Source organism: Gambusia affinis, linkage group LG03 (assembly GCF_019740435.1).
Source record: "Gambusia affinis linkage group LG03, SWU_Gaff_1.0, whole genome shotgun sequence".
NCBI classification, from domain to species: Eukaryota; Metazoa; Chordata; class Actinopteri; order Cyprinodontiformes; family Poeciliidae; genus Gambusia; species Gambusia affinis.
In genome coordinates this window covers 20,410,391-20,432,338 of record NC_057870.1, presented here as the reverse complement: position 1 = coordinate 20,432,338, position 21,948 = coordinate 20,410,391, and the positions used below count along the sequence as shown (strand labels likewise).

The following is a 21,948-nucleotide window of genomic DNA, read 5'->3' as shown; positions in this document are numbered from 1 at the left end:
AATGACTGAAGCGAAGGGTGAAGCACTTTAAAGAGGTAGAAATCATGTGTCAGGGGTATAGATTGTTTAAATTTAGAACGTTTACGAGAGATCTGCTGAACTGGGGAGGGAGGAATATGTTTTAAAAAGTTGCAGGTTCTTCAAAAAATAGCAGTTTGCATTAAAATGGCTCCATGAGAACTAATTTTCTAAAAGAATATGTTTTCATCTTAGTTTTGCTAACTGAGACCCTTATTGCATGCTGAACAAGCTATTGCTACTCCAAAATGCACCTTAGTTTTGTTAGTGTAAAAAGAGAAGACAGTGTTTACTTTAACAACAAAAATGGACCCAAGATGAAAAAGATAAAAATTCCATTATCTATTTCTAACTACATTTTCTCATTCTGTATCTTGTAATAAAGCCAAATTGGTTTTTTATCTATTTTGTCCTCATATGCCAGCAAAGGCTGGAGCCATCTCACATTTTTGCACTTAGTGCTGCTTTCCCTGACTCTCCCTGTCACCTTTAACGGTGCCTTTCTCCTGGAGTCTGTTTTTTTCTCATCTTGCTTGCGCCACACTGTACTTGTTGCTTCTGTTATTAATTACAAGCACAGATATGGAAAAGAAAAACAGCGAGGACATGAATCAGGAATTTTCTTTCTGTGTCTGAAAACCTTCACCTTTGGCTCTAATATTGTAAAATATTTTGCATTTGTGAAGGCATAGACCTTTTGTTTTGTTTATAACTGTGTTGGTATAAAAAATAAAATGTCAGAAATATTAAAATTTAGTTGCCCCAAATTTTCTCTCATTTAATTAATATGTGACAAGCAGGGGCTTGCGTGTGTGTGTGTCAAATGCCCAAATGTGTGTTTACATCCTTCATCCTTGCAACGCCTTTAGTTTAGATCAGAGCTATTTAACTTGTTTTTTGGATAATTTAGCATTTTAAAGCAGACGCTACACCAGGAACTGTACATCTGCTGGTCTTTGTGGATGCCATCTCAGATTCGTTTTGCCAAGAGTTAAACAAACACATGCCTGACTGATGCAAAAGCCCAACGGATATATTTGAAGATGACTGGTGACTCTAAATTGCAAGATATGTTTTCAGTCTCTGTTGGAGACCTTTACTGAATTTACTCTTGCATATCAAGATCCAGCCTGCTGGTAAAAAAATCTCTGCAGAATACATAAAAAGCACAATTTAGTTTGTACTTAAGAAAACTGGCAATGTTTTGTTTCTCAGTCTCAAGAATTAATATTTTGTAACCACAAAGAAAAAAATGGAATAATAGTGTACAGTTCCTAAAATGCCCCCAACATTAACACAATTAAAAATGGATGCCCTACACCTGAAAGTCAGGCCTTTGCCATTAACCTAATCTACAAGTTTGAGAATGAGAATGGTAAAAACTCCAGCCAGAATTCTTTTTGGTGACTTTAAACACGTGCTGTTGATGTAAAACTTGTAAAAAACATTTCATTTAAAATAAATGAGGGTGTATTAACATTTACACACTAAGCATGTAATTATCAACTTGTCAGAAATAGCTCTCTGCACAAGCTTAATTAAGCAAGCTAAACTTTAGGTCCATGTACCACTGTACGGTGACTTTCTAATGCTATAAAAAAACCTTTATTACATAACTTATGAGTAGGCACCAGAAGTTGACAGCTTCTATTGAAATGTACAGGCCGCATGCTGAACTGCTGCGCTGGAGTCAGTATGTGTACACATGTTGCTGAACTTTCAGCTATTGCCTCCACAGCCCTTCTGTATTGTGTTGCTTTGAGAAACACCCATTTTGCCATGATTCTGTAACTCATGGTTAGTGTGATTCAACAAGCAAGGACTAGAAGCTTCAGATCGTTATGAAAAACTGTTGTGATTTTTTTTTTTGTGCGTTGTTTTTCTCTGAGGAAGAAGGGAAAACATGGAAGAAGCTTTCAATTGTTCTAACTTACTGTACGGTCATGAATTTATTCGTTTTTCAGTGTCTCCTAAAATGGATGTAATAATTGCGTCGTAATTCCATGCAAATGGAGTAAATTATGCATTTAATGCTGAAGCCAGTTTTCGCTTTTTGAGTTTGAATTGTTTCTAATATGAGATGAATGTTGTGAAAAATATTTAAGCTTTATTTGATGATAGCTATTTTTTCTAAAGCTTATTTCATGGACCAAAAATATTCAAATGATAGGTGGTACATGATTTGGCTATAGAGCGATGCAAATAGGAAGTTTGTAAAAGAATTAACAAAGCAAGGAAAATATCCTGCTGCTGCTGTGAAACTAGTTTTCATACCAGGGAGAGAATATTGCTTTTTCTTGGTGATGGCGGAGAACATTGCACACTTGATTTGCACTAAGCTGTCAAAAAAAGAAAAAAAAAAAGAATATAAAACACAATAAAGAGCTCAATAAAGAGCACCATGTACTTAATGATACTCTTCACACACACAGTAAGACAAATTACCTTGATATTCTAGAGATTAGGAAAAAAGGAAATAACAATAATTAATGGTATTATTATTTATTATTATTAGGGCTTCTCCTGGCCTATGTTCTGTGTTCTATGTTCTATCACCTTGCAATGTCCCAGGAGGAAAAGACAAACAGTGAAACGGACGTGTCAGAGGCAACAAATCAAAATGGTAATGCTAATGTTATTTAGCTAATCTGTGAGCCAACATGTTAAAATGTTACTCTGACACAAATTCATTTAAATACAAACCGATTCATTTCAACATTTTCTGCCTTGGACCAGCTCATTCTGGCACATTAGTAGCTATGTTCAATTTTTATTTTTCATGCATTGAATTAGCCACAGTAAATAAGGAGGGCAAAGTGAAGGGATTTTAAAAAGTGAAAATAAATGTGTAACTGATTTTTTTATTTATTTATTTTTTATTGTTGTAGTACATCTTGTTAGCTGACATGTTTCTTATCCTTGCCCCATCTACAACCAGTTCTACTTGCCATGACATCTGTGCCCTTCTTTGCATCTTCTACCTACATTTCTCCTGACTTCTTGCTCTTCCCTGTTAAGCATACATTGCAGGCCTAAAGATTCTGTTCTTGATTCTTTCATTCCTTGCTTTTCTCTGCCCCTTTCAGTTTCTGTTGTTTGTTTCTTGCATTCTGTCAACACATTCAACACTAACACTCTGCTGCAGGGTGTTTTCACTTCACTCCTTTACTTTTTTAATCTTTCTTTTTATCACCCTTTTTCTCCAATCACACTATTTCTTTTGTCCTCTCATTCTCATGCAACTCACTGGGCAGCTACACTCTGGGTTTTTATCTCTTTCTGTAGGAAAAGAGGCAGTTTGGTGCCAACAGCTAATGGACTTTTGGAGAACTCAGACACCCATACATCACAGTCTGGAGAGTGAGTCAGAAAAGGAAGAGGGATTTGGAAAAAAGCCAAAAGAACATTGATGGAGAGAGAGAAAGCACAAACAAGAAACAAATGATAGCAACAGAAAAAAAAAGAAAAACATGTATATCTATACATATAGAGTGCCTGGAATAATATGTGATAGTGTCAATATAATAATTTTTTTTATTTTTAGCTTAAGGTAATGATTTGCAGCTAAAACTAATAATGTCTTAAAGGGGCACTATTATGTAAAATAGACCTTTTTTTAGCTTTGCATCATCTTATAATGTTATTCACTCATCAAAAACATACCTGGATTGTGGACCGTGATTTTTTCATGCATGTTTGAGAAATCTTTTAATCTGTTGTGGCAACCATTCAGCTGTGCAAAACGCCTGAGGGGACCGAGGCGCAGCGCCTCCTGTTTTTCTCCTCAGAGCTGCAGTTTCCAAGCTACCGAGCTTCCGCCTCACAGAGCAGCCCTCCCCTGCAACTCCCCCACTCAGCTCCTTCAGACTAGCCAGCAGCATTTGGCAAACACCTGGTGGTACTGTGCATCTGTTGAGCTCAACATAAGAGCTACTTCTCAGTTCAATTCTGATAAAATCCTTGTTAAAGCTTTAAAGGAGGAGGGTTGTTGTGAAGACTTCCTGAAGGCAGCGTTTCAGAAAGGGCAGGAGTTTGTAAAGGTTTTAATTATGAAGTCAAATTTCCTCTATAATATTGAAGCATTATTATTAATAAATTCTAATCTGTCCAATGTAACAGAAAATGTTCGCAATTATTCTCAACTACACTCAAACATGAAAATTTTAAGTTCTTTCAATGCTGAGATATTTTTGAAAGTACTTTAAGTACTAATTTGACATAGCTACTTTTACTTTACTACGGTATTATAGGAATAGTATAATTAGTTAGTTAACTCAAGTAATGAAGCCTAGTACTTTGTTTGGCATTGATGAAATACGTTTTTCCAAGTCTAGCATTCATGCTGACTTTAGATAATTTATCTTTTTTTTTAAAGAACATGTACTGTTGAGGGTTTTTTTCTGTTTCAATTTCTCTTAAAACTTAATTCACAATTGGTGCAGGAATAGTTAACGAGATATATGACTCTGACTCTTTCAGACACACTGTCATCTAACTCACTCTATGTGACCATCTGGAGCTTTCTATTGTACAAAGGGATATTTTATAGATCATGAAGACTTAATTTTTTGTCTGCAGACATCAAAGTACCAATAGATATGCAACCAACCAATTCTTCACCTGTGAAGCCTTGGGGCTTTGCAAAATGAGCTAATTCAGCAGGATCGAGCAGACTAATAAAAAAAAATGTATTCATCTTCAAATTACTAGAGTAAATGATTCCATCCAGTAATTTCTACAACATTGGGTGAGTCTGCTGTCTGAGGCTGCTGTGGCTGTTTCTCCTTCTATGTTCCATGTATCAGAAAGACTAGTTTCTTCAATCTTTCCATATGTATTTTTATTACTTATCGAAACAGATGCATGAATAAAGTTTTTAAAAGACAAAAGTTTTTCCACACTGACCTACATTAAATAGACTTAGCCTTCCATTTAGGCCAGTTAGAATGATGAGAAGGTGGTTACCAGTGGTGCAGTTGGTAGGACGGTTCTCTTGCAGCAAGAAGGTCCTGGGTTTTAATCCTGCTTTGAGTTCACAAGTAGGGGTTTTCTTCGGATACTCCATCTTACTTCTACAGCAATGGCTGTAATTTGTAATTTGTAATGTAATTTGTTGGACATTTACAGATTCTGAAAGTGTGGATTCGGATCTTTTTAAATAATGTCAGGCACTTAGAAATTAAAAAAAGTGCAAATAACATCCAGGATGTAAACAATTGTTAAGTTCGTTGGGTGCAGTGATGCTGGGAGGAATGATCTCCTACATAAGTTTAACAAAAGTCATCCTAACTGGTCAAAAAATAAAATGTTCATATTATTTGCCTTTTCATTCAGTTAACTTACATATCAGCTGTAAATTTGGACCTGAAATTAACAAACTTGTTTCCCGGATACTAACATTACATCAATAAGACATGAACTCCAAGTAAATCAGCAGCAAAATGTTGAGATGATTCTCGGCAACATTTTGAGTTTTGGATTAAGCAGCTACAGAAAGAATAAACCACAGTACACTTATTGTTTACAAGACTGGCACCTTTATCAGGACAATGTCAACACTAACATTAGGTAAAATAGATCAACTATCGGGAAGAAAAAGCACTTAAACAGCAGCAAAATTAGCAAAAAGACAAAACCAGGAGATTTACAGACACTAGCCGTTTATTAATTTTGTGTGAGTGTTGCTCAAATGCAATTTAATACAAGTGTATTGAAATATTGGCACAACATGTCAGTTGCCCTGCACAATTCAGCAAAAATATTAGTGATTCCTTGTCCTCTGCCAGCTCTTTTAACATGAATCAGTTGTGTTTATTTACTTGTATTTTCAGATCATAGAGGTTAAAAACTCTCCTGACGCTCAAATCACTGTGAGATGAAAAAGAGTTGTTGATTAACAGCTACTCTGTTTAATTACATTAGGGAGATGATTTCCTGGTTGACCCTGCCAAAACCTAAAAATGGAAACCTGAAACAGTTTTTTATATATATATATCCTAACATTTGTACCATTTCTTTGTGTGTTCTTATTAATTTGTTGCTTTCATATAATAATTTGCCCAGCTTTTGTTTCTTAACCAATTCCTCGCTGGGGATATGCAGGCTATTGGACACTGCACTCAGACCATTTGGCACCAGATCTTACCTTTGAAACAATTCATAATGAAATTCTTTTAGAATGTCTGGCAATAGTACAGTAGTAGGTTAAAGGCAAACGTAATCCGCCTCTTGCATTTTCAAAACGGCTCTGGCGGTGTTCTAACTGGAAAAAGGACTTCTGAATATAAAGGATTTCTGAATACTTCAGTCTGCAGAATGTCACAAATTGAAGCTCTTAAGTGTTTTGGATGTTTCTGTGCATTTATAATCTTCCAGGTTCATGGTTCCCTTGAGACGTTTGCAGATTTTTATTTTCCATTTAAAGAAATAAATGTTTAAACTCAACACCCACCAGTTATGTGTAAGCAGGATTATTTTTTTTAATCAATGTTTCTATCATATTTTCATTTTACAACTCTATACCTTTCCTCTCTGTCAGTGTTTCAGATGTATCAACTTTTTTTTGGCATCATTGTCATTTAAGTGTCAAACATTTTCATGGTAAGTTTTTATTTGTAATTTGTTTTAAGCTTAAACTGTGCAGCAACTTTAGAATCTGAATTATCTGTGTTGTAAAGGGCTATTTCATAATTTTCTTTATTACTATTATTATTATTATTCATTTATTTATTTATTTATCTATTTTTATCATTAGTAGTAGTAGTAGTGATAGTATTTTATGCATCTGTATTACATAGGCAAATACTCATTGGATGAATCTTCAATAAATACAGAAAATTTTAATCCCCTTTTGTTTTTAGTAATACCCCCCCAAAATAATATAATGAAATAAAATAATAATATGTTAAGGCCATTATCTAATATTGATTTACAAAGGCTTTTATTTTCCAGAAATAAAGGACTCGAATTCTTTGGCATTTCATCTGTGATACTAATATAATAAGTGTTGTCTCTTTATATAAACTGACCTAATGCACCAATAATGGGCAAAAAATTTTATTCTGGGAAAAAAGATCAAAAGTTTCTAAAGATTCTGATCAACATATAAAAATAGAATATACATAACTAATAATGTTTTCACAAATAAATGAAAGGTTTCATGTAACTCATCTGGAAAAATATGTCCAGTTCAGATTTGATAAGTGTAGCTTCTTTAACATCATTACCAAGCCAGGATGTGCAGTCAGGATTTTGCACAACACTGGGCATCTAAAGAAGCAACAAGAAATTAATATGCAGAACAACTATAGGTCAATTCTCCTACTTTGTTTATTAATATTGATTTTTTTTGTGTGTGTGTGTATTTTGATTGATCGTTCTGTTCATAGACTCCATCACTTAATAGGGGCAAATTAATATCTCAATCATCCTACCAGTTATTTTCTAAACAAATCAATATATTTCTCAGTTCTTTGACATTGAGCAAATTTCCTCAAATTACATAAATCATAGAATTTTTCTAAATCTGTGTGAGATTACACACCTGGAATAAAGGATGAAAGTAAGACACTTTAACATTTTCCCCATGGGTTCCAATAAATGTGGGGGGTGCTGAGTTTGCAGAAGTCATTTGTAGGTTGAAAGGAATTTACTGTAAAACAAAAATGACTGTGAAATAGGAACTGTTACCACATTTCCCCCACAGCAGCAGAAACAATAAACTAAAGATGAGCTTTGTAAGAAACTGTCTGCTGTTCCGACTTGAAAAATAACTGGAAAATCTTCTGAAAAAATCCAGATGTGGTGGATGTTTATTTCTTTTCAAACAGAATAATACAAGGCTGCATTACCTTTTCACAGACATAGGCTTTCTTTTATTATCATTATTATTAGTATTATTACTATTGTTTCCTCTGTGGTAAGGAGGATAACCAGTGTGCAGAAATGTGTGTGCTGTCAAATGAAGTTGTCTCCCATGATGTCTGGTCTCATTGCTTTTGACGGGGTGAGAAACTGTGTAAATTTGTGATGACCTCGAGTTCAGTGATCCTTCCCATTGAGAGGGGAAAGGTGTGTGTCACAGTTCAGACGTTTAATCTGTCCACCAAGCCTGATTGACCAGAAGGAAACAAAGGGGCATACTCACAGGAAAAGAACCTTTTAATTGAAAAAAGATGGATGAGAGATAGATGGACGGGCATGGTACACAACTTACTGTTGTGGTTCAGACATTCCTTCCATATTTTTCAAACTCATTATAGACACTGATTTTCTAAATAAATCAATGACTGCATAAGAAAAAAACTGAGAAATAATGTTTTTGAGCTTCAGAACACACTTATATACTCAGAAATGACTTGGATGGACACAGTAGAAACCCCAGCCCCCAATGAAAGCAGTCACTTGTATAAGATTCATGTGAATAAGCAGCTATATATCTATTTTATACACACACACACACCGAGAGAGAGAGAAAGAGAGAGACCAACTACTAACAAAATGGGAGAAACATTCATAAAGTTGTTCTGAGACAGAAAAGTTTTGACCACCTATTAATTGCATGCAGACAGTGAGTGTGATCACTTTAGAGCATACAAGCAGAACAAGAATAAAATTCTCCTTGGCAGAAGTACAAACACTTTATTGTTCTTATGCATAATCGCTTAAGGGCAACTTTTTAGCATTAATGCAGTTTTTCATGTTAGTGAGGGGCATACTAATGAGCTTTGACTGTGACCATACAAATCTACAACATGATTAATACGGGATCTACATTGTCTGAAAATCTCACCCTTTTCTTGTATCTTTTGTTTTTATCTTGTTCTCACATCTGCCACAGTTTGTTACCATCTGTTTGCTAGGGACACATTTCACCTCCTGTAATGTCTTACTATATAAATATGTCTTCATTTTCTTATCTGGGACAGCTCAATGTTAGGAGGATGTTCAATGTTTTTTTTTGTAAAATGGATCAAAAAACATTAAGAGAAACATCTGAATAAGGCAGACTTGTATGCATTCATGTTTGTTTCATAAAATCAAAACAATTTTGTGACATGTTACCTCACCAAGATGATTTTAAACTATTGTCACTTTTGTCATATTATTATAAATGAAAACAAATGATTTTATTTTTACACAACTTGTATATTAAAATGTGTATGTGGAAAAATATAGCATTTAATTAAGAAAATTAGAATACTTTTGTCCAATTTCGACCCTAATTCCAAAAAATGTGTCCAACACTTAACATGTTTTACATTTATCTAGACAGATACATAATATAATAGACATAATATATTTTCTAGAAGGATTTTGGATGGATATCTTAGTGAAACAATGAATTATAAAGACTTTGAGGTCAGTATCTGTAAGGTATTTTCATGTTTGATGAGTTGTGACTGGAATGAGAATTACTGAGACTGAGAGATCTCGGGAGTGGAGGTGTTTTTTTTTTTTGTTGTTGTTGTTGCTACAAAACATATTCCATAATATCTTCAGGGAAGTCATCATAGGATGCTGTCTTTTCCAGGACACTTCTCAATAGGTCCATCACTCAACAAAACACTCACCTCTCACAAGCCCACAAGGGCACAAGCCCCTTGCTTGTCAAGTAGTAAAACTCGCATGTATTTGGAATTGCAGTTAAGATAAATTTTTCTATTGACACTTGATGCATTCTGCAATTCTAAATGTTACAAAAATATGCCACAACACTGTTGACAGTTTTCTTGTCTCTATGATGCAACAGCTGCAAACACAAGCGTTGCGTTTTTTTCCCCATATTGCACATCTAAGTGTAATATGGGCTCGAGAAGTGAATGCATTCTCCAGCATCAATGTCTTTGCTGACGTCATGGCAGGCACTGGAAAAGCCACTCAAAGACAACAGGAGACTATAAGTAGCAGCAACACATGGAACCTACTGACAACATGACAGGGTCGACGAAGAGGCACATATGGGCGACTTATGGAAGCCAGAGCTAGCCTGCATATTTATCTACAAAGTTTAGGTTTGACGCTAACAATTTTTTAAAGAGTTAATCTGTGTGCACTATGTTTGTTCATTGAATAGATTAATCAAAATGATAAATTACATTTTCTTGACACACAAATTTCAGATTCATTACATGTCATTGTCAAATTTTAACAAGAACTTAATATAAGTGAAATATTTTAATAAGGTGCTTACTGTAGAATGCAAGCACTTTATAAATTAAGACTTTCCATTGTGTATTCCAAAGTAAAATACCTGAATATTCAGCATGTCAAATAGGATGAGTACAAGGATGAACTGAAGTGAACAAACAAGGGTCATTTAGTCAATTCTAATAGTGCAGGTCCCAGAAAAAACTAATCAGCTGCCACTGAACCCTTATTTAGACATCAGATTAATTAGATGACTTGTTTTAATCACATTATTAAAAGTGATTAAAATAGCCTGCCTGATACAATTTTTCAGGGGAATTGTATCAGGCAGGCAACATTTCTCAGTTCAGTTTCCCGCTGCGGCTTAGAAAAACTCGTCTTCTGCCAGCTCATCAGCAGCACCTGGGAGCCATCTTGTCAAATGCAAAGGTGTGGTGCTGCTGTGATAGACAACAAAACTTTTGTTGCCTCCCATTATTTATTCCCACTCAGCAAGTGAAAACTCAGCATTGAAGCAACAGCCTGGACAAATATAATCAATCACTGGAGCCAAACTCCACTAGTGTAAGCAACACATATTCACACGTCTTCGTGCAAAAGCCCAAGCACTGCCAGCGACTTCTTCACACACAGCGCTATGGTTAAAAGCTGTGCTTTGTTTGTCAAAGTTTAAGAAATTCAAAGGTGATCATATTTGATTCTGTAATGTCTTATTGGTTAGTATTTGCTTTTTGTATTTTTATAATGCACTGAGCATCACAAAGGTTCCTTTCATTTGAGTTGGTCTTTGTAAATATTCTAGTTTGAGCACAAATATAACTTATTAGCCCAGTTTTGGAATAGATTTTATGTTTAGGCTCCACAGGTGTAAACCAGGAAGGGGGTTAACTCTTTGGTCACCAGCATCACACACATCATTTGCATGTCAAAAGGAATGAGTAAGAGAAAAATGGACCAGAAAAACGTGAAAGATGCTTTTCACGCAAATGAAACATCAGAGTCATTATAAACAATACAGTTAAGCAAAGATAAAAATAAAAGGAAACGGAAAGAAGTGATTTTTGTATTCAGCCAGATCTTATTAAGGGTGCCATCTTAGTTTTGGCTCACTGATCCGTCTCGGATGATCCGTCTCTCCAACATCTGTCTCCAATTATGCCTTTCCTTCACTATCGCACCTCTTATCGACTTAACGGGGTCTGGATAAAGATTTGCATAGAGCGTGGCAATAGGCCATTAATTCCATTGGGTTTTTTTTCCCCCAAGTTCTCCTTCCTGAAGAGACAAAGACAACTGATGACAGCTGATGGTAATTAAACAACTGAGAAAACAAAGAGAGGAAAGGGAGAGAAGAAGTTGTCACATAATGTCTCTGGGGATTGAGGTGGCTGGTGCCACTAGAGCAAACAGCTGGACAGAACTCCTCCTGAGGAACTGATGCCTCATGAGGACTAGCCTTTTGTAGTCTCAGACTGCATGTTTAGGTTTTTGGTAAAAGGGAAAATATTCTTTGTTGGATACAACAGAATGACAGGTGGTTTTATTAGGAATGCTTGAGTAGATGATGACGTGCTTGTTTCTGAACTAATAAATGAGAAAGTGTCCTGCCAAGAAAATTCAGCTTGTTTACCCAAATTTAGTGCTTTACCCCTGTTGTCTGAGCTCCATCTCGGACAACAGGGGTATCTTAGAAGAGCCATCTAAGTCTCTTCAAATTCAGCTTCCATTAAAACAAATAGGTGAGAAAGAAACATACCTAAGCAGTTCAAGTGTGTGCTATTTACATTACCTATAGTGACAGCATTGTATTTTCAGTTTAATTCATTGCAGAATATGTGGAGACATAATGCAAAAAGAAACTTCCTTACACACAGTTTTCTCCTCCTACATGAGAACTTGTCTTAAAATAACTTTCCTCATGTATATTGATGCAGTACGATGCACAAAGGGGGAGGCGCTGTCTCTCTTTTTCGCTTTGATTGATTTCCCTGCACCTAATCTGATCTTTATTCAGATCTCCACATATCTACATGAAGCCAGCCAGAGCAAAGAAGGGGAAAAATTTGGCTGGGGAGCAGTCGCTCATTTTGATGCTCTCTGAGTCGTCAAATAAAGCCCAAAGAAACAGAGGGAAGCAAGTACAGAAAGAGCATGGAAGCACAGAGCCATAACTAGCTGGCTTAAGGACTCAGAAATGTTTGTAGAAATGTGAACACCTGAGTTAAATGGATCCTTTTGTCAAATGTTTCACTGTTATTAGCCTCTGCTTTTGTTAATGTGCTCAAAAGGCACAAAAAAGCCTCTTATCTGCTCATTGCCTTATTTTACTTCATGCAATTGTGGAACAAGGATAAAAGTCAATTGTTGCCTCTTGTTCTCAAGTCAACCAATAAAGCAATGTATGCACACCAGTTCACAGCCAAAAGTGTCTTATATCATCGAGGATAGATGCAAATTGAAGGTTTGTTTTGAAATGACGTCACAGATAGAAACCTTAGAAAAAGGTTTAGAAAAAGGTTTTTTAAGGTTTAGAAAAAGGTTTCTAAACCTTTTCTAAGGTTTAGAAAAGGAGCAAAGCCTTAGATCTATGGTGGTTATTGCATGACATGTATAGTAGTAGATTTCATGCTTGCCTTTTTTATGACCAAGCCTGCCTTACATCTCATAAAATCAAACACGTCAAAGGGGAGTGATGCAAGAAGAAAAGCAGAACTCTGCAGTTGCTGTGGCTGTGAGGAGACGTCTGACATGACAATGATGCAATTTAAAAAGAAAAATATACAGAGCTATTCAATAATTTACAATATTACTGAAGAGCTCATTTAGTTCAGTAACTAAGCTCACTAAATGATACAGATTATACAGATAAACTATACAAACTGATGTTTTTAAGCTTTTATTTGTTGATTTTCTGCTTACAGTTGAAGACAATGTTTAACATTGGAATATTACATCCGAAGAATTTAAAAACTGAGAAAACATGAAAGTTAATTTAATACCCGTTTAAAGACTGTTATTCTTGAAAGGTGTTTTTATGTTAACAAGTAGATATTGCACTTTACTATATGAGTAAGTAAATCTTTATACTTTTTTGTGATTTTCTCTCTTCTGGTTTCTGCCACTGTCCCTGTGTTTCTACCACTTGAGTGTTTAACTTCTCTTTAGTTCTGCTCTTCTCTCCTTGTATTTCGGCCCATGCTGATTGCCTCCTCATGGATTAGCTGCCAGGCTGAGCTTTGACTGGGTCTTGGTCAGCCCAAAACTTTCATGAACCAGCCAAAGCTGGGCTAATCACACTGCAGGTTTGCACCATAATATTTGCTGCAGGTTAAAAAAAAAAGCAAATATTATGGTACAAAATTGTGTGCTTATAAGCATGTTTTCAGCATCACTGCTGTTGCTGAGAGACGCATCTTCTCTTGAAAGGTTGTGGTGTCTTTCTGCACTTTGCCTGCTTAATTTGATTGATGTAATAATTATAAAGCTTATTAGCTTAAAATTAATCCAACTTTTTATCAGCAGAATGAGAAATTCAGGGAAGCAGCTGTTATTTTAAACTTTAAATCAATAGAAAATTGGTGTACTTTGTTTTGACAGGATTTCTCCTACAGCCAGGAATTATTCTTTAAATTAAGTTTGTTCTGTGTGCACTATGTAGGATCCTGTAGAACCTTTTTGTGCTACAAAAGAAATTCCCGCCTTGTTCCAGTACCTTGCAATTTTTGTCCATCAGCATCACATTCATCAGATAGAAATATAGATCTCTGTCTAATGTTCAGATTGATGTTTGACAGTCTGTGTTGTGTGACTGTGACAGTAATTCAGCGGAAAATAACCTTAACTACAGTAGCACAATGAAGTGCCTTGCAGACATACCCTTGTTATTACATTAGTCTGGAAAATGAGGACATTTTGAAACCTTTTGCAATCTTAAATATATATATAAATATATATATATATATATATATATATATATATATATATATATATATATATATATATATATATATATATATATATATATATATATATATATATATATATATATCTGTGATAAGATAACTTCTTACAGTGATAATAAATGGTCTGGAAAGCAAACCTAATGTCTTCACAAGCTGTCTGACTACCTTGTACTCCCTTGCAACGTTTACTGTCCCTTTCTCTCTCTGTCTTTAATTATTTAAGTCAACATAAGTGAACTGCCGCCCACTAGCTTGAAGGAGGTCACAGGGGTTTATGGCGGGTGTTTGTCTCAGATGAGTTCACACGACTGAATAACGTTCACATTCCTAAAAGTTATTAACAGGATGTGTTTCTGTGTGAGCATGTTTTCTACATTAAATTAGTCCAGTTCTGTCTTTACCAAACTATAGGTAAGTTTAGTAATTCTCCTTACCCAAAAGTGAAGAAACCTTAACAAAAGAAAGCATATATATCCCAAAAATGTCAAAATGTGTTAAAATATTATATAGAAAATTAAAGAATATATATTAAAATGCACTGCATAAACATGTAAAGCACTCTGTTTAACCCTGAGTTAGGAAAAGGATGACTTGCCGGATTAACTTCAACTAGAGAACTTAAATAGCATAGTTCATATGTAATTTTCCAGTCCCTTTCCCTTGTGTTATGTATGATTATTTGTTGATATGCTGCACCACAAAAGAAGAATGGCCTTCAGGATATCATTTTTATAGTGCCACCCCAGCTATGATTGTTATGTTCAGTAATTAATCATAGTTAAGTCAATATTTAAGTAATGCTGTGCATGTAGAGTAGTTGTTCTAATGTATGAAATCAATACTCCCTATTTGCATCCATTTTCTCTCTGTTTATGAAGCATTGCTGCAGGTAACCATATTTTCCTTCACCCACTTCACCACAATGCTCTTAGTTGGGATAAGTGCTCAGGATTTTGCTCATGTTGATGTCCGTATAAGTTTATTTCATCTCATTATTGATGAGAAAAACTGGATCAGTCTAGTTGTCAAGTCAAAACACTGTTAGTGTTAAAGCTGATTTACGATCAGCAGGATATCAAATAAATAATTTTAGTAAAATAATAACCATAATGCGTTATATTAATGTGTTAAACCCACATGAAAGTCATTTCACCTTACCAACACTGAGAAGGGGAAGATGAGTCTTTAAATCAGATCTAGATTTGCCAAAATTGGATTTTTGGAGCATAACATGAAAAATACTGTTTTTGAAAGAAAATTTCTGAAAAGGGAGCTGAATAAAAAATGTTTTTGCTTTTAGGCTATGCTGTCAATTGCTATACCTCCTGCAGCCTTTCTTATTGTATAATTACCTGGAGACCATTTTATATGCACCAGTAATGGAATAATGTTGTGGTTATTAAAAGTCTAGTAGCTTAATTTTAAACAGGTTGAACATGTGAAATTGTAACAAAAAAAAAGAACGAAATCAAGACTACATTTGCTCTGTTTCCTTAAACTTCAAAGCAGACTCTTTTAAAAAGGGAATTTTTAACTAAATGATGCACAGCCTTCCAGATAAATATACCAGTGTACAGGACTGTTTTAGACTGATGGTAAAGTAGAATGAAAGACTTGTGGTTATTTTAGACTTCTGTCAATTTAATTACAACTTGTAGCCAGTGAAACATTCAAAACATTTGGGAGTAGTGAGATAAGGACCTCAAGCACACATATGTCTCAGATAAAATAATACTTTGTAAATAAGACAGAGAATAGCTGTACATATGTATACAGAACAAATACTGAAGTGCCATCATGGTGAGGCGTCCTATGAAAGTGACCAAAGTGAGCTGAGGTACCATGAGCAGGCTATGAAAACAAGTACTGCAAACACTGAAAGTGTACAAACAATGTAATAATATTATAAAAGTTTCTTGCAATACTATGATTTAAAAATAATAGCATAAAAACATAACAGGCATGTAAACATACTGAGTTACAATGTGGAGTCCCAGTGCAATGGAAAAAAAGGAAGTGTTGTCATGGGATTCCCATTTTCCAGCGTTAGAGTCTGTTTTAACTTAGAAGTGACTTTAACACATATTTCTACATTATCTTTGTCTATAGGAGCTCCTTTGTTTATTACAAAAAAGGAAAAAAATCAAATTCATATATTGCTTTTAATTTACCTGATCACTTTTTATGAAGCTTTTATAACAGTGAAATCTCTGTTAATGTTTACCGTGGCCTTATTGCACATCATGACTATATTTTATCAAGGTCAGATTTTATTTATTTCAACCTTAATTTTTAGTATTATTATGATGAAAGATGTTTCTGTAAGTGTGATTACAATATTTCTATTTATTATTCATGTCACAGAAATGACCACACACATTGCTCACAATATTTCTTTGGTCCATTTTATTTAAATTTAGTAAGAAAGGTGTTCCTTATATTTCATATTATGAAATTTAAGTACGTTTTACTAATTTCTGTTTTGCAAAACCTGTTTTTTTTTTAATTCAGCAGCAATAAATGGAAGGCATGAAAGCATTCTTCACAACTAATAGCAGTGCTCTTCCCTTTCTTTTCAAAGAGTAATATGATCCCTTTTGATATCGTGCAGCAAAACGTTGAAGACACGTGTACACACACATACACACACGCATACTGCAGCAGACTTAAGGCTGTAAAATCACCCGATCAGAAGGTCTTGTCAGCCCTCAGATATTAGTCATCACGTATGAGCCAAGTGAGGCAACACACAAACACACACGCGCTAAAACACAGATGGGTTTAAAAATTTTATAAAGCACCATTAAAGTTAATGACACACCAAGTCCAAAATAATGTATTATGAAAAAAGTGTGTGCATGTGTGAGTCTGTGTGTATTTTTCTGTGTCTGGCTGCTGTATTTATCACAGTTTGAAGTATCAAAGGTGTTTTCTTGAGAATATCACAGCTTCTCCTGTTTCCATATTTTTGTTCTTGTAGAAAAAAATATTGCTCTATTGAATGTTAGCTACAGGATGTGTTAACAAGAAGCACCTCAACTGAACTAAGCCGTGATTCCCATTTTAAGTCCTTTATGGCTTTCTCAACAACAATCCCACACTTTGATACCCACAGTCAGGCTAAACACACTGACAGCATGGATATGTTCCCTGTATAAAATGTGAAAAGTATCCCAAACCTACATACATAGTGAGTGAGTGAATGTGTTTAGATCACATACATCGAAAGTTACAAGAATGTGGAACAATAAAGTTGGATCTCTGTTAAATGCTCTGGTCCACACCACATAAAGAGAGGAGTCAGGGTGTAATATTAGACAACAAAAATCACTGATCGAAAGCGATTAGGAAGTCGCCTGGTACTGGACGAAATGGGTCCTAACAGACTTCTCGCTGCTTCATGTATGTAACCATAACTTTACAAAGAAAAATGTTTTAAGTTAGTTAATTGGAACTGGACTGGGAATCCAGCCGTAACTATCAGAATAACTCAGATACTCCATAGGATTCCTGTTTAAAAAAAAAATATCCTGTTTTTTCTGTTTTTCTTTAATTAAGGTGAAATATGGCCACTTTGGCTTTGTGTGGGATGCAGCAGTGCTGGAGTACGTGGCCAATAATGACGAGGATTGTTCATTCTACACTGTAAGCAGCAACGCGCCAGACCGTGGATATGGTATCGCCATGCAGCACGGCAGCCCCTACAGGGACATTTTCTCCCAGAGGTAAGAGTCATAACAGTAAACAACATCCTAGCAACATGTTTCATTTGTTATTAAAGTGAATTGATTAAATGTGCATTGATTGAGGTGTTTTGTGTCATGCTCTGTATCCCAGTCCTTTTACTTTAAGGTTCAGAAGTACACTAATAAGTTATGAATAATGCATTTTCATTTTCCTGCTTCTCTTGATTTGTTTTAGTGAAGTAAATTGGCCACTTCTTCAAACAGGGATTCAATGCACTTTGAATGTGTAGATTCAATGCAACATGTTCTTGTTCTCTATATTAATGTGTTTTTGTTCTATGTATATTAATGGTCAGAGCAGAAGGGAATATGCAAAATATTAATATCTTTAGACTTTAGTCTCTATTCAGTTGTCTATTTTCTATCCATCCATCTATTCATGGAGTCGGTCAGTCTCTGGTTCTGTATTGAAATTTGGACCTCTTTAGACAGAGAAATCATATGCTTGTAAAATGGCTTTTAAACAAAACAGAACTCTAGATTTTGTCAAGCTTTTTCATCTGAAAAAGCTTGGAATAGAAAAACAGAAGCACAATATGAATGTGGCCCTCAACACTGCTCAGTTGCTCAGTGAAAAATCAGAATTAGTCATAAATCTGTCATCCAAGAAACAGTAAAACTGCTTTTAAGCACTAATACTTGACACTGAGCTTAAGCAAATGTGACAAGTTAGCCTCAGAAAAAAATCAACAATAGATTGTCACAACTGTTTGCTTTAAGGAAATTGTTGGATTTTTCTACGGAGGGAAATAAGATTTTGGGAAATAAGATCTTGACCTTATAATGATGAATGCCCTTATGACTTATGTAGTGATTTGGGACAATAAACAAAGCTGAATTGATTCAAGTGTTTCAACTATTCAAGCTGGTCCCAGTTGTTTACTTTGTTTGGCCCAACACAAAGTCTGGTCTGTCTCCTCGATCAACACAGCAACTGAATTTATTCATTTATTCATTATCTTCCTATTCCCTTCTGAAAACAAGGAAGTATGGTAATTTTTGCAGCCGGTACACAAAGGTCATTCACTCATTTCCTCTCAGCACTTGTGTTTTGCTCCTCAAATCTAGAGGAATTTCTTGTTTGTCTGTTTGCATTAATCTTTAATGTCACGCTGCAACATAAAACCATGCCGCCAGACTGCAACCTCAGCAGGTGCAGTTATTACTGTAAGGGCCCCACAAGGATCGCCTACTTCTCAACGGAGTGTCATGCTGGCTTTGTATGCAATCAAGTTTAAGATCCTTTCAACATGAATGGGGACATATGTCTGATGTCCTCATTACACTTGTGAAAGCTACATTACGTAAAATAGATAACAGTGTTTTTATGAGTGCTTGTGAATATTTGCATGTGTGTGGTAAAAGACTTCAGTACATCTCATTGCATGGGCCAAAATATGGGAATGCATGAATGTCGAGGTCTCTTAATAGCTCCATATCTAATGAAGCATTGCACTTCAGAATATTGCCTATCATGACTTTTATTAAAATAAACAAGCAATTAATTAGCAAGCCATGTCTGCAATTTACTTTTATTACTGTTGTCGTAATGTCTTTCTCTTGGGAAGGCAGGTTCAAACAATGTCCTTACTTAGACCAAATGCTTCAAAGTAAAACAGAGTAGAATTATCAGGGGGGAGAATATTGTTGTGGATGTATAATTGCTTTGTTTCTCTTTTAGATCTGTCATTCTGACATTCTCTATTACACTGATTACTGAAGCACAGCGTTGAGGTTTAAAAGGAATTATATTAGCAGTCTGTGCCTTTGCTCTATGGAGAGAAACATTTCATATTTGGTAATCTTCTGTGGTCCAATCATAACAAATCTTGAGACTTCTTGATGTCTCATTCATTTGGTTTTGTGTTAATCAAACAATTAAGGAGCAGTTAAGTATACTGTGAGGTATTATATATAAGCAGAACATATGATTTCATAATGAATAAATAATTATTTTTAAGACCACTGAATTTAATTAAAGTGTTTGCTTAAAGAGGAATATTATATATTACTTTCATGCTTTAGCACAATTTTCTAAAATTTGAATACAATACCTATAGCCAGCATATTCAAAACTTCATAATGGTATTCATATAGTTTTAAGTTTACCTCAAACGTGGTTGATGATATACTTGGTATCAACCACTTTCCACTAACTTGGTACCAGCCTTTTAAATTGTAAAAACAGTAAAAACAAAGCTAATCAACACTGATAAGGACCTAGTAATCAGCAACCAAAAGAATGAGTTGCTTAAGCAATACATTATCTTTACCTGTGAACAGAAACGGCTCAAAAATAAGCATAGTGGAAATTATTTTAAAAACCCCAAGGATGAACCAACAGCAAGTCCTGCTGGACCCGAGTTCCCAAAATTGATTAAGTTGATTGATAATATCAGGTTGACAAATTGGGCTGACAAAGCATTAATTCTTGTGCTAACTGTGTTCAGAGCAATTCCCTTTCGAATAATGTCCAGAAGGATCCATATAGGGTACTTTCAGATCATACTTTCACAATATCTGTGCAACCACAGACCTATCTTTCTGGATCACTTTATTCAACACTTTGTAACCCAACAGTTTTCTGCCACCATCTTGCTCTGTCCAAAAGCATGTAAGGTTTCAAGTACAAGCAAAGTTTTAGTACATCATTATCAACATATCTGCTGTTGATTCTGCTGAATAATATATTTCTCCTTGGATTAAATTTAAGCTGGAGAACAATCAAAGTTTATGAAGCATGCTGTTGAGCTTTTTTAAGCAGCTTTTCAGCTGCTGCTTTCTTTGCTTTGGTTTATTGTTTTAATAAATTCTAGTTGTTCCACAGTTCTGTCTTACCTTTTTATTTCTCTCTGATGAAATAAACATTCAGCCCTCCAACCCACATCAACACCTTTCAGATGGTGGCAATGCATAAATAACACATCTAAATCACAGACTGAAAGTATTAGTTGAAAGCACTTATTGGTAGCTCAAATGAAACTCAAATATTTATATTTAATCATTTGTGTTTTCTGTTTAATCAAGCAAAAAAAAAAAAAAAAGATTTTTTTTCATCTTTTTAGTTTTAAACACTTTGTGGTTTTGTTTTGGCAGAACGTGTCATGATTCAATATGCCATATTTTCTTCTTTTATTTTTATTCATTTTTGCTTCACTTTGGAATGAGTGAATCCATTAAATTGTGGATTATCATGGAGTCAATAATGGCCTCCGTAGGAAACAGAAAGTGCAGACTGCTGTGATGGAGCCATAACACCGAAGGGAAATGTTGTGGAACTGCAACACAAGCCTCAGTATATCACATCAGACAGGCTGCATTATCTACAGATTTGAGATGCGCATGATTTTGATCTGTCGAACATTTCTCTGTGGTATCACTTTTGTCTGTTAAAAGCAGAATTTAAAAACAGGGATGTGAGGTGCAGGATATATGAGACTTACCAAACAGGACAGAATTGACTCGAGACAGGAGCAAGAATTGCTTAAATAAGCAGGGCACATCTCTCAGGCTGCTATATTGCTTCCTAGATGAAAGCAAATATATTATTTGTGTTTTGCACAGTATTCTCCCCCTTAAAAACTAGAAATTTTTAAGAGTCACTTTTTGCTTTCTGTTCCTGATATTAAACATAAGATATTAGCTTTAATATCTTTACATAAGAACACTAGCTGCTTGCTATATGTCTATTATCTTTTACAATTTAATAACTGTTGTTTAATTTTATATTTTGTAATATATTCAATGCTCAGTTTGAATTATATTTTGTTGTCTCTACTTTACTTTTTGTATTGCAGAAAACTATGCTTAGTGTCATTTTTAAATCAACTCCCATCTCCATTTTTGTTTTTAAATTTTTCCTTATATCCATGTATTTGCTACTACAAATACATGCTACAACATGTATGTATTTGTACATGTGGGCCATCCTTATCGATGTCATACTCATATTTCAGTCCAAGGATGGCATGTTTCCTACTTTTACACTGATGATGACATTGTGGCATTGAGAATCCTCGGCACATCCCAAATATTTTTAATAACATCAGAGACGTGATGACAAATACATTTCA

General features: G+C 34.9%; 1 protein-coding gene across 12 annotated transcripts in view; it reads left to right on the top strand.

Annotated features, from left to right (window-relative positions):
- grid2 (glutamate receptor, ionotropic, delta 2) overlaps positions 1 to 21,948 on the top strand; it is a 460,579-nt gene that overhangs the window by 402,515 nt on the left and 36,116 nt on the right. For all 12 annotated transcript variants that reach the window (XM_044111473.1, XM_044111478.1, XM_044111477.1 and 9 more), the window contains one exon: positions 17,688 to 17,854. In XM_044111473.1, coding sequence (XP_043967408.1) covers positions 17,688 to 17,854 — 167 coding nt within the window. The remainder of the gene's footprint in view (positions 1 to 17,687; positions 17,855 to 21,948) is intronic.